Below are 16,550 nucleotides of genomic sequence, written 5' to 3'. Positions count from 1 at the left end.
GGGGCGGCGTCCTCTCCAGCACCCGGTGCCCGCGCTGCGCCAGCAGCACCCGTGCCAGCAAATCCCGCGTCCACCGCAACAAGGAGACGTACAAGACGTCACGTCGAAAAACGAACTTTACAACTTTGGGGGTGGGGTGGGGGATGGGAAGGGGAACAGAGGAGGCAACAATGCTGCACAGGAAGCGCACCCACGGCCTTGCCGTACCCGCGACCCGCCCCTCGGAGCGGCACTTCCACAGAAAAAGCAACATCACTATGAACACAAAACCCCATCGGAGGAGCCCGGCTGGCCTTCCGGCCCCTGTGGAAGGACACCAGCCGCGGCCACCGTCCCAGGCCCGGCCCGGCCCCCTCCCCGCTCCACCCCGAGTCCTCGCACGGAGCTAGGCAAGGGCCGGCCACAACCCAAAGCCAGTCGGAAACAGCAGATGGAGGAAAAGCGGTGTTCGCACGCCACCACTAACTCAGTCTTAGAAAGGACGCTCGTGGCTCCTTGCACGCGCCCCAGGGACACGCTAAGTTAGCCAGACGCAGAGGACGGACGCGGGATCCCAGAGCCGGAGGCAGGCAACAGCCCAGGTCTTGGAGCCAGAGAGGAGGAGGGTCCACGTTCACCACACAGCTTCTAGTCGATCGATAGGGTGATGATTATTCAAGAACACGGGTGCACGTGGTGCCACCACTGAATGCCACTGACATGGCACCGAGCCGCGCCGGCCCATCATGCATGTGCTCCAGATGATGCATGCGCTCCAGATGATGCATGCGCTCCAGATGATGCACGCGCTCCAGATGATGCATGCGTTCCAGATCATGCATGCGCTCCAGATCATGCATGCGCTCCAGATCATGCATGCGCTCCAGCTACTCAGGCGGCCGGGCCTGGCGGAGGGGCAGCGGCGGGGCTGGGTCTAGTCTGGGTCTGACCAGTGTCACCCCAGAAACAGGGTAGAAACGAGGTGTCTCCCAATGTCTCCTGACACCCCGGGGCATCTCCCCAGCTCGCTACCCACCCGGCAGCATTCACATCTTCTAGACATGTAGGAGGTTTTATCTGAATCTATTCCCCATCCTCATTTGTGATCATAAATTCAGCACCAGGCCCCGGCGTCGGGGCAGCGGTGAATATCACCGTCCTCTGCGTTGTCATCGGGGGTGCTGCGCTAAGCAAGATGGGCTCGCTTTCCTCCTAATTTTTTTTTTGTACTTAAATTTATTTAATTTCCACCCTGTTGAAGTTTCCTTGTATTACAAGCCTCGTTCCGGACCGCGGCTCCGCCTTCTTGTGAATAAGGTCTATTGTACATGGGAAAAATACAAAGAAAAATGACACCACAGGAAAGAAGAATGTAGGCTTAAAGATAAAGGGATAATTAGAGCACTGCAGAACAAAGGGTCTAATGAGGGGCTTGGGTGTGAAGTGCATTGGCATGTTACTGTATATAGAAGTATGAACTTTCCCTAATTTTGTTTTCAATATTTCCTAGATCTTCCTTGCAAATGTACACTATACCAAGAAAGCCACAAAAGCTAAACCAGCTCCGGCTCCTGTGCTGGCAGTGTGAGTGTAGAGGAAATCTGGATTAGCCTGTGAAGTTCTCAATTCAGTCTCTGGACGCGGTGCTGGGCAGGCCTCGCCCCGCACGGCATGCCTTCCGTTCCTTCCCTCCTTCTAAGACGCTGCCCATCCAGAGATAGATGTTCAGGCCATTTTGTTTTGTTTTGTAAATTTGGTTATTTTGGATGTTTTTTTATTGTACTTTTTAAAAGGTCAAAAACAATAAAAGAAAAATATTTATGACCTGGTACAGTTCTACAAACCATAACTGGAACACAGCCACGGTGTTTCCTGTACATTATTGCATTTCTATACCATGGTAAAGCCAGGTAGTTCTAAGAGCTGTTGCCCAGCCCACAAAGGCTCAGGAAATCTACTTTCTGACACACTGTAGAACAAAAATCTACTGGACTCTCCCCCCACCAGACTCAAGGCACCCCCAGACTCCAGGCAATTTCTCCAAAGTGATCCAGTCTTTTGGCAGAAGAGGTTGTATTTGTTAAAATATGTGCCAAGTATAGGATAATCAAGTTCAGACATATTCAAAGAGCAGAACAAGGTGGCTGAATTCAGCACTATGGCGGTAGCCAGATGTAGCCTTCTGATTATTATACAGATGTTTTCCAGCCTTTAGAAAATGCTGTGGGAAAATTCCTGCATTAGTGATTCATTGACACTGAACTCACGGCCTATAGCGCGCTATAGCTCATGCTTCACCTAACTCGGGGCTGAGGGTAGGGGGAGAGGTGCCTTCACACCAGAACCCCCAGCCAAGCAGCATCAGAAGCAACACACCACGGCAGAAAACAGACCTCAGAAAGGACACGTCCGTACAGCAGGAGAGCTGAACAACATGGCTGTCACCTTGTGGCGCATCTTTGCTGCTCTGTTTTTAACAGGAGGTGAACCACCCAACACATAGGTAAATGCAGAAAATGAAGAAGCTGAGGGTGACGCTGTTTCCCGACATACATTTTCCAGTGCTGTGAGCCAGGATGCTAAGCCTAACGAGCCCTGTGGCATCTTGCTGGCCTTTTGTATGTCCATCGTGGAGTGCTGTCCCTGTTGTCTGCAATGACACACAGTGAGCCACATGGACCCACGCACGGGTACAGTAACTCCTCACCCCTCTGATTGTCCCTGCTCTACACAGAGCCACTGGTGTCCACAAGAGATGTGTGACTCACAATGACCACTGCCAAGTCAAAGCAGAGGGCCCAATGTTCAAAGCTTACTAAGCATTGCAAGAGGACAACAGCCACACATTACGTGACATGCGTGTGTGTATGCGTGCGCACACACACACACACACACACACACACACACACCCCAGGTGTCGGGCAGCTCCTCCTCCACACCCCGCCTTCTGCCTGTCTCACGAATGAACCTGGGAAATGTACTTAATCGCCCTGTCTTAATTCTTCTCTCTATAAGGAGAGGAGGAGGGAAAAACCTTAGGCAAATATTCCCATCGTTCTCTTTTTGTACAGCAGGGAATGAAGGCAGGGGATGACTAAGTTTTGATAGTAATATTTACTCCTCCTCACCTCCTGGGGACATCAGAAGGGTTTAATGAGGAGAGTTAGAAGGTGGTGGGAAAGCCAGGCATCACCGCCTTATTATTCTACCCTAAGGAGAGGGATTTAGGCTGCCTAAGAAGGGGGGATTTATGAGCACAGGTGTTAAACAGTGAGAGAGATTCTGTAAATCTCCCCTGGGAAGATCTCAGATTGACGGGAGATCGGGGTTAGGGGGCGGCTTGTGTTTGGACCGGCTCTTCTGGAAGCGTGGCCCCTGGTGGTCCCTTCCACCTGAACTCTGGGAAACCACATCTTAGAAGGTTGCTGGTTATGACCAGCAGCGGCAGGCAATGTCTTAGTCCTAAACCTAGCTGCTAAACAAGTACTTTAACCTGTTCCAAAGACTTAAGCAAGAAAGCAGATTTTGTATGAAGTCAGACACAGAAAAAGAAGGGTGGGCATGCTAGGTGGAGGAAGAGGATGCTTCTGTGGTCATGAGTAGGAAGTGGCCAACACCAGGAGTGGCAGCATCGGGGGGGGGGGGGGGGGGGCCGGGCCTGGTGCAGGGGATGACGTCAGGCTAGGGAGCAGGCCTCGTGGTACCTCTGGGGTTAAGCTGTACACACACCTATATGCAAGTTCTCTCTGTATGTAGAGAGACCACAGGAAGGCTTCCTTACTCACACAGACTCAGAAGTCAGAGACGGAACTATGTAATGAGGTTTGGGGGGTTAAGCCATGTACTAGTAAGCCATGTGTATAATCTTAGCTACTGGTGAGGCTGAGATCTGGAGGATTGAGTTCAAGGTCATTCTAGGCAGAAAAGTCCACAAGATTCCATCACCAAAATGATGAACCAAAAGTCAGCCTGGAGGCATGGCTCCAGTGGTAGAGAACCAGCCTAGCAAGAAACAGGCCCTGAGTTCAAACTCCAGAACCAGCAAAAATGAATTAAAAAATATAGTCGGGTGCCGGTGGCTCACACCTGATCCTAGCTACTCAGGAGGCTGAGATCGGAGGATCATGGTTCAAAGCCAGCCCGGGCAGGAACAGCTGTGAAACTCTTTATCTCTAATAAACTACCAGAAAAGCAGAAGTGGCACTGTGGCTCAAGTGGTAGAGCGCTCGCCTTGAGCTGAAGAGCTGAGGAACAGCGCCCAGGCCCAGAGTTCAAGCTCCATGAGTGACAAAAAAAAAATTAAAAAAATATAATGAATTGGGGGTTATGTACAAAGCCAGGGCTTAAAAACATGATTACTTAGCCATGCGGAGTCATAGAAACTCAACATCTTTGCAGTTTCTCCCAACACATTGGCAATGCGCATTTACATCTGTCCCTCCCAAGTGGAGAGGGCCCCCGCTGCTCTTCAGCAGTGAGGAAAGCAGCTTTACGCAGGTGTTTTGCGGCGGCACGGCGTGGGTCACTGGACTGTGGTCCTCACTGCTTGCTGTGTGGCCTTTGACATGGCTCCTGGAAGCCCCAGGCTTGCAAGCAGCTTGATCTGCTGTTCCCCTTGACTCCGCCTTGTTGCTGTGGCCACGGGACGGCTGTGCAGCCTGGCTAGCTGACCTGTCTCCGAGCCCTGGCGTGCATGGTGCGGATGCTTTTCTCCGGCTTCACCGCCATGACTGTGTTCGCCTCGGTGCACGGCAGGCGTCCCCCATTTCTGGTCTTTTGGGCAGTTTTTCCTCTGGGTTCAGTTTCCAGCCTTGTCCTCTGTCCCCAGGCTCCCCTGGGCAGTAAATCACTGGGTGATCACTGCGTGGGGAGCCTCCCCAGTGGGGTGTCTTCCACAGAGCCCCGAGGGCACCTGCCATTTGCCCTCCAGGCCCTAAAGGGCCCAAAATAAGCTCCTTGTGGTCTCCCCTCAGAATCTGCCGCCTGCCTGCCTGCCTTCCCCAGGGTGGGGCCACGCTGCCCAGGGCTACATCCCGGCCCGGTGGCCAGGCCTCCTCATAGCCTCCCCGTCGCTGTCTTGTGTGTCTGTGTGTCCTGTCCATCACCCAACCACCCCAGCCTCTCTCCACCTGCTCTCCCCTGCACAATGGCGGCACCAGCATTCCAAGTGGCCTGTCCCCTCTTGTCCCTCCTGACACAATCTCCATAGAGCACTGTCCGGTGTGACACCCCGTCCCCCCCCCCACCACAGGTGGCTTCGGCCTCCTTCTAAGGGACCTGCGTAACCCATTCCAGTGGGCACAGCCACGCCCGGCAGGGGGGACCCGCGTTGGACACAGGAGCCCCAGATTGTTCCCAACTGTGGGTAATACCCCTCAAAAGCTTTTTTGACCTGCTTTCAGATCCCTTCCAAGTTTCAGATCAACCCAAGTTGTAAAGCTTGTCTCTAGTTAAAGTGTGAGGCTCTGATTTCAAACAGGAAGGAAGGGAGGGAGGGAGGGAGGGAGGGAGGGAGGAAGGAAGGAAGGAAGGAAGGAAGGAAGGAAGGAAGGAAGGAAGGAAGGAAGGAAAAAGAGGGGAAGGGAAGGAAGGAGGAAAGGAGGGAGGAAGGGAGGGAGAGAGGGAGGGAGGGAGGAGGGAAGGAAAAAAGTCAGCATTTTGCAGGCACACGTTAGCCCTTATCTACCAGAGGACTCTAGAAAGTGACAGCATGTACGTCTAGTAATTAGTCCCGTTGGTTTCTCCAATCAGAGTAAGCCGGTTCTGTCAGTTACTCACTGTAATGTTTTGCTCTGAAGATTTGCTTTCCAAAAAGAGCGCTTGTGGTGGAATCTGTCCTCCTCTCCCCGGCGCCTGGGGAGATAAGGCCTGCTCGCTCAGCTGACTGGAATAAACAACTCTCCCTTTATTTAGAATCTTTCTTAGTCACGGTCTCATCAAAGAAGGCAGGATAACACTGGTAGCGATTGTATTAAGCAGTCGCTTCGCTCACAGGGAGAGAATGTGGCTGTGAATCTGGGGCTGTCTTACACACAGGTGTGGGATCGCCAGCGAGTCCTTCACCATAAATACGGCAACCATCTCCTGTGATCGCCTGAGCAACGCGGAGAGGGAAGGACCATCTCTCTGCTCAATGCCTCGACACGGCAGATGTCTCTGCAGTCACGTCTCCGGATGTCTCTGCAGTCACGTCTCCAAACTCCTAGAAGACGGCTACAGCTTGCCCCTTGCAGGTGAAGAGTGTGAGCTCACGTCCTCTGAGAAGACACAGCCAGAGCTGAGATCGCCCGGCCCACAGGGCTCACACTTCGCTGCAGTCTCTGGTTTTGGCTTTGGTTGGAACCTTTTCCTAAGGAGCACTGGCCTGAAAAGACTAGGGCAAACCCAGGGAGCCAGTGAGCAGACTGCCTAACCAAACAAACGGTGGAAAGAGGCAAATGCACGCGTTGCAGTCTTCGTGGTTCAGTAAGAAGGGCTTAAGATAGGGTCTGTGTATCTCAAACCCACCAGTGGGAGGGCCGTGAGGGAAATTACCAGTCCCCTAGCTCGGATGCACCCACTAACGAAACGAGCAGCGAGACTCTCGAAGTAATGCCTGCCTCGTCTCGCTGACGGCGCTTCTTTGTGGGTTTATGGCGTCACTGGAACTGCGTGTCTTTTTCCACCTAGAGAATGACGGAAGGCTCCCTGTGTGCCGGCTCTCCCCGCTCCCCTCTCCACCTGCATTTGTGTCCGTCGCCGGCCTGCCAGGCCTGGCTTGGTGGCCCTTATCTGGTCCAGGCTTGGGCATCACAGGCTGAAGCCGGTGTCAAGGCTGAGACAGGCCTGCCGTTGCGTTTCGTGGAGCTTCTCCACCCGCAGGACAGCTGAATGCAAACCCAGCTGGACTGCCTTCGAGACCTAATGCTGCACCCTCAGCAGAGGGATGCATTCCAGAAGATTCCAGGAGATCCAAATGAGCCTGAGGAGCTGGAGAGCAGAGCAGCTGGATGCAAGGCCCCCCGGAGACTGCTTTCCAACCCGGCAGCTGCACTTCCTGTCACCACGGTGACATGAGAACCCCGCCAGCCCCAGGGCTCAGGGGGGGGTCCCCTCCACCTGGACCTGCGGCCATCCCTGAGTCAGGGCACACCGACACCTCTTTAGAGTCTCCCATAGACCAGCCAAATGCAGCTGGCCTCGACGCCTTCTCTGGAAGGGTTGGAACGTCAGTGATGTCACCCAGGGGCGCCTTGCCTCCTCAGCCCTACTGACCTCTGACCTCCAGGTAGTGCTGGCTGTGTGCCTCTGGGCTTTGCACACACAAACGGGCACTTTTACACACGTCAATATTTGCTAAATGAGAGGAACCCCTTCCTCCTGCAGGCCAGGACAAAGGAATGAACGAGGAGCAGCTGCCTGCTATCCAGGTCCTGGCTGCGGCCAGGTGACGGAGCTCCCGACATGCTTCCCCCCCCCCGCCCCCCCCCCCGCCCGCCCGGCTCCCTCGGCCTGCATGGGGTGGAAGCCAGCGGCAGGCGGAGCCGGGCTCCTGTGCTTGGGTTGTGTCTTACACCACTCTGTCCACCATGCGACTATGTTTTGTCACATCTGGGCAACAAAATCAAAATACAATTCTATGCTCCTTAATAGAAAAAGAGGGATGCTATTACTCTCGCCTTGAACGCTCACTTGCCTGCACACGGACCATACAAAAAGCCCTTGATCGGTAAAAACAAATGAAGTCAGCACTCGATTCGTTAGACACGGGTTTCTTCTGACACCCATGGGGAATGCATTGCTGTTCTTCCCAGGAGCTCAAAACGGTTACTGTCCAGGCCATCTGATGAAACAGAGAACCTCTATGCTTCACACACAACGCGCGCACTGGCGCTGCACAGACACACCTACCCTTCGGGGCTTCCCCTAGCTGCTTCTCTGTGAAGTACTTCTTTGGGGGCGGGGGTGGGGGTGGGGGAGATTGATGTTCAGAGGGCTCACGGTTCTCACACTCAGCTGTCAACCCGTCTTTCCAGACTGTTCCTTTCACCCAGCTTGGCCGGGCCCTGCTAACCGGTTTGTGGGCCGTGTGGCAGGAATCCACCCGTGGCCTGAGAGCTGGGGACATGGGCAGAAGCCGGCGCACTGCAGGGTCCAGCAGAACTGCGTGACCCCAGCGCTTACTGGGGTCACGTGACCACAGACACAGATGCGCTCATCCCCCGGGTGAGCAGAGCTCTGCCCCACAGACAGCCAATGCGGTAAAGTTCTCTGTTGCCCTGGAGAGAGCCCTACTAATGCTGATACCCAGGTGTGAAACTCCTGATTCTCCCACCCCAGCCCTCCTGACTGTCAGGATTACAGGCATGTGCTACTATGCTCAGCTCACCAAGCACATTTGACACTTTTAAGTAAGGGTTTAGGAATTAAATGATTCCCCGAACGGTTCTCCTTTCATCAAGGTGGAGTCAGAAGTGAATTTGTCCTCTTTTGAAACAAGCAAAAGAGCTCAAGAGAAAAAAAATATGAAAAAATGATGTGTCTAAGTCCCTGAATAACAATGAATCACACGGCTACTAGAAGTAAACAGGAAGAAAGATTTGTGGCTTTGGCTTTCATATGACTACTTACAGAGGACCTGAAAAACACAACTCAGAATAAAACAGTAGTCACCCTGACTGCTGTAATGGGAATCTAAACTGTCCCCCAAAAGCCCATGTGAAGGAGAAGTGATCCCAAACCTCAGCTGCTTGTGCAGGGTGGTGGAGAACTTGGGAGACAGGGCCTAAGGATGTCTCCGGCTCACCGGAGTACACACTCAGATCACAGGATGCACACTCAGCTCACAGGGTATACACTCAGATCACAGGGTGCACACTCAGCTCACAGGGTATACACTCAGATCACAGGGTGTACACTCAGCTCACAGGGTGTACACTCAGCTCACAGGGTGCACACTCAGCTCACAGGGTGTACACTCAACTCACAGGGTATACACTCAGCTCACATGGTGCACACTCAGATCACAGGGTGTACACTCACAGGGTGCACACTCAGCTCACAGGGTGTACACTCAGATCACAGGGTGTACACTCAGATCACAGGGTGCACACTCAGCTCACAGGGTGTACACTCAGCTCACAGGGTGTACACTCAACTCACAGGGTGTACACTCAGCTCAATGGGTGCACACTCAGCTCAAAGGGTGTACACTCAGATCACAGGGTGTACACTCAGATCACAGGGTGTACACTCAGCTCACAGGGTGCGCACTCAGCTCACAGGGTGCACACTCAGCTCACAGGGTGCACACTCAGATCACGGGGTGTACACTCAGATCACGGGGTGTACACTCAGATCACAGGGGGTACACTCAGATCACAGGGTGTACACTCAGCTCACAGGGTGTGCACTCAGCTCACAGGGTGTGCACTCAGCTCACAGGGTGTACACTCAGATCACAGGGTGCACTCAGATCACAGGTGTACACTCAGATCACAGGGTGTACACTCAGATCACAGGGTGCACACTCAGATCACAGGGTATACACTCAGCTCACAGGGTGCACACTCAGCTCACAGGGTGCACACTCAGCTCACAGGTTGTACACTCAGATCACAGGGTGTACACTCAGATCACAGGGTGTACACTCAGCTCACAGGGTGCACACTCAGATCACAGGGTGTACACTCAGCACACAGGGTGTACACTCAGCTCACAGGGTGTACACTCAGCTCACAGTGTGCACACTCAGCTCACAGGGTGTACGCTCAGATCACAGGGTGTACGCTCAGCTCACAGTGTGCACACTCAGCTCACAGGGTGTACACTCAGCTCACAGGGTGCACGCTCAGCTCACAGGGTGTACACTCAGATCACAGGGTGTACACTCAGATCACAGGGTGAACACTCAGCTCACAGGGTGTACACTCAGCTCACAGGGTGTACACTCAGCTCACAGGGTGTACACTCAGCTCTCAGGGTGTACACTCAGCTCACAGGGTGTACACTCAGCTCACAGGGTGCAAACTCAGATCACAGGGTGAACACTCAGCTCACAGGGTGAACACTCAGATCACAGGGTGTACACTCAGATCACAGGGTGTACACTCAGCTCACAGGGTGCACACTCAGCTCACAGGGTGAACACTCAGATCACAGGGTGTACACTCAGCTCACAGGGTGAACACTCAGCTCACGGGGTATACACTCAGATCACGGGGTGTACACTCAGATCACGGGGTGTACACTCAGATCACAGGGTGAACAGTCAGCTCACAGGGTGTACACTCAGCTCAAAGGGTGTACACTCAGATCACAGGGTGTACACTCAGCTCACAGGGTATACACTCAGCTCACAGGGTGCACACTCAGATCACAGGGTGTACACTCAGATCACAGGGTATACACTCAGATCACTGGGTGTACACTCAGATCACAGGGTGCACACTCAGATCACAGGGTGTACATTCAGCTCACAGGGTGTACACTCAGATCACAGGGTGCACACTCAGCTCACAAGGTGCACACTCAGATCACAGGGTATACACTCAGATCACAGGGTGTACACTCAGATCACAGGGTGCACACTCAGATCACAGGGTATACACTCAGATCACAGGGTGTACACTCAGCTCACAGGGTGTATACTCAGCTCACAGGATGCACACTCAGCTCACAGGGTATACACTCAGGTAACGGGGTGTACACTCAGATCACAGGGTAGACTCAGCTCACAGGGTGAACACTCAGATCACAGGGTGTACACTCAGCTCACAGGGTGTCCACTCAGATCACAGGGTGCACACTCAGCTCACAGGGTGTACACTCAGCTCACAGGGTGCACACTCAGCTCACAGGGTATACACTCAACTCACAGGGTGAACACCACCTCACAGGGTGTACACTCAGCTCACAGGGTGTACACTCAGATCACAGGGTGTACACTCAGATCACAGGGTGCACACTCAGCTCACAGGGTGCACACTCAGATCACAGGGTGTACACTCAGATCACAGGTATACACTCAGATCACAGGGTGTACCCTCAGATCACAGGTATACACTCAGATCACAGGGTGTACACCCAGCTCACAGGGTGTACACTCAGATCACAGGGTGTACACTCAGCTCACAGGGTTCACACTCAGATCACAGGGTGCACACTCAGATCACAGGGTGTACACTCAGATCACAGGTATACACTCAGATCACAGGGTGTACACTCAGATTATGGGGTGCACACTCAGTCCATTAGGAATACATTCAAATTACTGGGGTGTACCCTCCACTCATGGGGTATAAACTCAAATGGGATTGTGGGACCCTGGTCTCTTCTTTCTCTCTTTGTTCCCAGGTTCCCCATGAAACAAATGTTTTGCTCACTATGAGAGATGGCTTGCTGGCCCAGAGCTACACGACAACCGACATGGACTAAAATCTCTCAGACTGTGAGTCAAAATAAACCTTTCCCTTTACAAGGTGGTTCTGTCCAATCTTTGGTACAGTGATGGAAAACTTACCTACTCATTGAAGTTTAAAATTCCATTCCTTCTAAACACATCTTTATGAGAATGAAAAGTGGAACTACAGACTGGGAGAAAATGCTGGCAAATTACATGTCTGATCAAGGATTTGTATCTTGACAGTTCTCAAAACTGAACAGTCAGAGAACACATAAGAAAAAAAGATGAAGGACACTTCAAAGAAAATAATCGAATACTATCTCCCCCCAAAAGACGTAAAGAAATAAACGAGCAAAGGAAAAGATGCTCTACCCCATCAATCATTAGGAAATAAAAATTAAAAGCTACAGAGAGATACCATACACTACAGAATGGCCCCAAACGAAGGTGGGTGCCAATGGCTCACACTTATAACCCTAGCTACTTAGTAAGAGGCTGAGATCTGATGATCTTGATTCAAAGCCAGCCAGGGCAGGAAAGATCATAGACTTATCTTCAGTTAATCACCAAAAAGCCAGAAGTGGAGGTGTGGCTCAAGTGGTAGAACACTAGCCTTGAGAGAAAAAGCTCAGGGGTAGCACCCAGGCCCTGAGTTCAAGCACAATGACAATAACAATGAAACAACCATGCTAAGTATTAGCTAGGCTGTAGAGCAGTCAGAACTGTCATTTCTTATGGGGATATAAAACCATGCACCTACTTTGGAAAACATTTTGGTGTTTCCTGAAAAAATGAAAATACCACTCCAGTATTAACAGGCATTCTATTGCTTGGCATTCCCACAAAGAAAGAGAAAGAATTGTCTATATAAAGAATTACACATCACTTCAGCACAGATTGACAGGATCTAACTTTGCCCTGGGCCTACCTGGAACTCTTAATCCTCTCGCCTATATCTGGGACTACAAGCATACACCACCATTGAGTCTGCATGTTCCACCTGTAATTGTGTGTATAACTACACAATGATTTTGATGCCTGTATAAATAAAATTATTTATTAAGAAAGAACTACAAGTCTCCATTCTCTCCATTCTAATCTCTAGGAAGATGACCCTTTAGTGACATCAGTGGGAAAAAGGTAATGTGCTGCTTCCTCACGTAGGAGGGGTGTGTGTGTGTGTGTGTGTGTGTGTGTGTGTGTGTGTGTGTGTGTAGAATGGACGGCCACACACCCACTGTAGCTCTATCTCCTGTATTTCCTCCGGTGTGGATCATAGGGCCTGGCTTACCAACATCTCTGATTTGTACTAGGCCACACTATTTAACTTCTTGATAAGCAGCAAAGTTATGTATCATGGAGTTCACCTTGTAACAACTTTGACTGTCATCGTGGAAGAAATTTAGAGAAAGCAGAGGTCAGCGATGTGCCAGGATCCCCATGTGTGCAACACTGGGCAAGGACATTCTAGTATCACAGAGAGCTGATGTGCCACTACATGAGCCAACTTTCATTACAACTGGAATAGCATTATAATATCGCTCATCAAGCCTGTCAGATCACCCAGGCCAAATCTGAACAGGAACATCTCTGGAAGAAACCCTGGAAACTTCCCAAATATGAAGAACTGACTTAGCATGACTGCCTACAACGTTCTTTGAGCCAGAATTGGAAAAACCTGTTTGCAACATGAAAGGAAAAGCAGAATCTGCTAGTTTATTTTTGTGTGTGTGCTGGTACAGGGGCCTGAACTGAAGATCTGGGTGTTGTCTCTGAACATTTTTGCCGAAGACTAGTACTTCATCACGTGAGACAGAGCTCCACTCATGGCTTTTTTGGTGTTTAACTGGAAACAGGACTCTCACAGACTTTTCTGCTCAGGATGGCTCTGAATAGTGATCCTCAGACCTCAGCCTCACAATTAGTTAGGAGTTCTGGTGTGAGCCACAGGTACCCAGCAAGAAGCAGATTTTAAGTGACACACAAAGGAAGATATCTAAATCAATATTTTGTTGAAACAGCTAACTCCTCCACTACATCTTTGATTGATGTAGTTAGAAACAAGAGCAGATTTACTTTCCATATTTGCACAGGATATGAAGAATAATAAAGAATGACTCCCATGAAGAATAATGACTATAGGATTCAAAACTTGGCAAAGATTGAAATGGTCCAAACTGGCCCTGAACCACAAATAATGTTTTCCAAAGATCGAGTTGTTAGATTAGCAGTTGTAGAAGACGGACACTATTTGTGTAATGTGAAAGCAAACATTTGTACTTAACCAAACATTTCCTAAACGGCAAGCAAAAATGTGAAACCCTATCTGACACCTGTAGCAAATCTGAAGGCCTTCCCCGGTGTGGACACAGAGCCGCCCTTTGTGGAAGAGAATGTGCTCTGCGGGCGATCGAGAGGAATCTTCTCAAGCCAGTCTGAACTCCTCCAGCCTCCCACTAGATGAGAAAGCTCGGTTCTCCCCAAAGGACACAATCTGGTTCCGATGGGTCACATGACACATGGCCGAGGCTCCTTCTCTGACCAGAGCCTAGCGTGCTACTTACGTCGTGCATGGAGTCCAGAAGCTTGGTCAGTTGGTAGAACCTCTGCCAGCTCTGCCCAGAGTTGTTGGGACACTTGGTCACCATCTTCCGCAGTTCTTTGATGTAATTTGTCCTCATTTCTTCAAATGCAGCCTGGCATTTGAGGCCATCTTTAGGAACTGTGTTAAGGAACACAGACATAGAAACCATGAGAGGTCAAAACATCGTTAGCATCTGACTAGTTAAATGGCCTCAGAGACCTTCAGCTCATAAAGGACTAAAGATAAGGCTGGATAGTAAATCTCGGTTAGTTGCAATTATGAATAAATATGCCCAGAGACAGACACCAAGGAACAATAACCACTGTGTGCCAGCTGCGTATTATTACTTTGCACATATTAGCCTGCTTGCATCCTGTCGTCAACGTTAGGGAAAGAGTCCATTCTATGATTCTCATTCTGCAGATGAGGAAACCAGACGGTTCACGATTGTGTTCACATGGCTAATCAATAAACAGCAGGGTGGGAAGAGTCCTCTGACTTCAAAGCCCCCACCCCCGGACTGGGAGACATGGCTGGGGTCTGTCATGACAGCGTTCTGTGAGTCTGACGAGGCCATGCCTCAGAGGAAGGAAGGTAGATGGTGATTTCTGTGGGACAATAGAAGAGACACAATCTAAGCTGCAGGCTAGCAAGAGAGTTCAAGTCTAACCATCTTGGATTGTGGGAAATAGGCAGCTACCCAGGGGGGCTGATGGTCCGAGAAGCATGTCTAGCTCTGTTCCAGGACCACCTGCTGTCATGCGACCTTCCAGGATGAGCTGGAGGGGTGCACACGAGGGGTGACCCAACTGTGACTGCAAACGCAGCACAACGAGAAGCTTCTGAAGAGAACAAGCCATGCTAACTTTGAGCTGGAGTGCTGCAAAAAATGGAGGGTCAGGAGTTCTTCTTTCCTTTTGTGTCGTGGCTAGGTTTTGTATATACACAAAATGAAGTTAATCTGAGCGCAATACTCTAGAAGCTGGGCCTGTGGCAGAGTGTGTGTGTGGGGGTGCGGGGGTGCGGGTTCTTGGCTAGCACAGGACAAGTCCAGTTTCACCCCAGCCCCTCTCTACCCTGCAAAGAAGACTTGGAGACTCAGGACTTTCCCAAGCCGCTGTGGAGGGGTGAGGAGGAGGATGCGATGGCGTAGCTAAAGCTAAACAGAAGTAATAGAAAACCTCCTTCCATGTTTGCTTTTCATCATGCTTTCGTCAGACCTTAGAGAAGCAAGGCCACTTTTAGGGGATGAAGATAGAAAGGAGATTCATCTTGTGGTATACTCACTCCTATTTTCATTTCTTCTTGTACCTGGTATAAATACATGTGTCCTTGATTTTTGGTTTCTAAGTATTATATGAGCACCTAGAAACTCGGCATATTGGTTCCGAACCAACTTTTTTTTTACCATACAGATGCAAATTTTCTTGCGAATTAACTTCTACTATTATGTTGGTAATCTTCTTGAGTTTAACTGAGACTTTTGACTTGTGGTTCATTTAAATCTATGTTGATCAAAGGGGAAAAATATCCCTAACAGCAATTGCACAAATTCTCGAAGTTTTCAAGTGTTAGTTAGGGTTTTGAGTATCTGACTTTTGCCTTCAGAGTTAAATGTCATCCATGCTAAAACAAAGAGAATTTTTTTGGTTGGTTTAAAATTAAAAGGTTGTCCTAAAAACATAGCAGAATGGTAAAAATCAGGATGTTAATCATGGTTTTTTGTATATCCACTATCTATAAAAAGTTTCACAAACTTAAAACTTTCTACAAAAAACTGAAAGTTCACAAATAATAGCTTATACTGGTAATCCATAGACCAACACATCTGAAATTGAACTTTTAATTTTTCAATATAGATACTTGTACAGATATCACTGTATATATTAGAAGAATCACCCATCATGAAAACAGAGTAAATTTCACTACTTTATTTCAATATTGTTTGGTACAATTACGTCTGACCAGAGACTTTCAGATTCTGATGGGCTGTTTTTATCAAAGAGACTCAAGACCATCATATCTTGCATCTATCAAAGACGCTCAAGGTTGTAATATCTTGCATCAAATCTTATTACTTTTATTTTCCTTCTACAACTGAAATATACTGCACCAACTTTCCCAGCCAGATTTTTTTTTTAGAAGTTGAAACAAACCAATAAGTAAAAGGAACTTAAGCAAAACCTCAAGTTTTGGAAGTCTGCCTGGAGTCTCTGAATTCGCTTATTAAAGTACAGTGGAGCTGCTGGAAGCCATCCACAGTTCCTGGGCTAGAGAAGCAAGAGACAACAGAGGCAGGGGCCGGCCTGCGTTTCTCTGCAAGCATCAAGAATGTGAGACTCTCGATGTCATCACTAAACATCTCGATGTGCTGGATATCAGGCGAACAACTTCACATTCTTAAGTATGAACGGTTTTCATGTATTCAAGCACAAATGAGTAAAAGAGGCCTATTAGAATCTGAATTGTCTGTGATTCATGAAATTATTTTTTTATTGTGAAAATACTGTGCAGAGGGGTTACAATTACATGGGCAAGATAATGAGTATACTTCTTATCAAGCATTGTAGCCTCCTCCTTTGTTTCCCCTTCCTATCCTTCCCC

General features: G+C 49.8%; 1 protein-coding gene across 3 annotated transcripts in view; it reads right to left on the bottom strand.

Annotated features, from left to right (window-relative positions):
* The window catches only part of Nr3c2 (nuclear receptor subfamily 3, group C, member 2), a 229,836-nt gene that overhangs the window by 6,300 nt on the left and 206,986 nt on the right, over positions 1-16,550 (bottom strand). For 2 of the 3 annotated variants that reach the window (XM_013029492.1, XM_013029493.1), the window contains exon 7: positions 13,927-14,084. In XM_013029492.1, the coding sequence (XP_012884946.1) occupies positions 13,927-14,084 (158 nt within the window). Of the gene's footprint in view, positions 1-13,926; positions 14,085-16,550 lie in introns of those variants that run through there. The other variant, XM_013029494.1, reaches the window with a different exon arrangement.

Source organism: Dipodomys ordii, unplaced genomic scaffold (genome assembly GCF_000151885.1).
Source record: "Dipodomys ordii isolate 6190 unplaced genomic scaffold, Dord_2.0 Scaffold119, whole genome shotgun sequence".
In the NCBI taxonomy this organism is placed as follows: domain Eukaryota; kingdom Metazoa; phylum Chordata; class Mammalia; order Rodentia; family Heteromyidae; genus Dipodomys; species Dipodomys ordii.
Note: the sequence above shows the minus strand (reverse complement) of the source record. Positions and strands in the feature narration are given on the sequence as shown.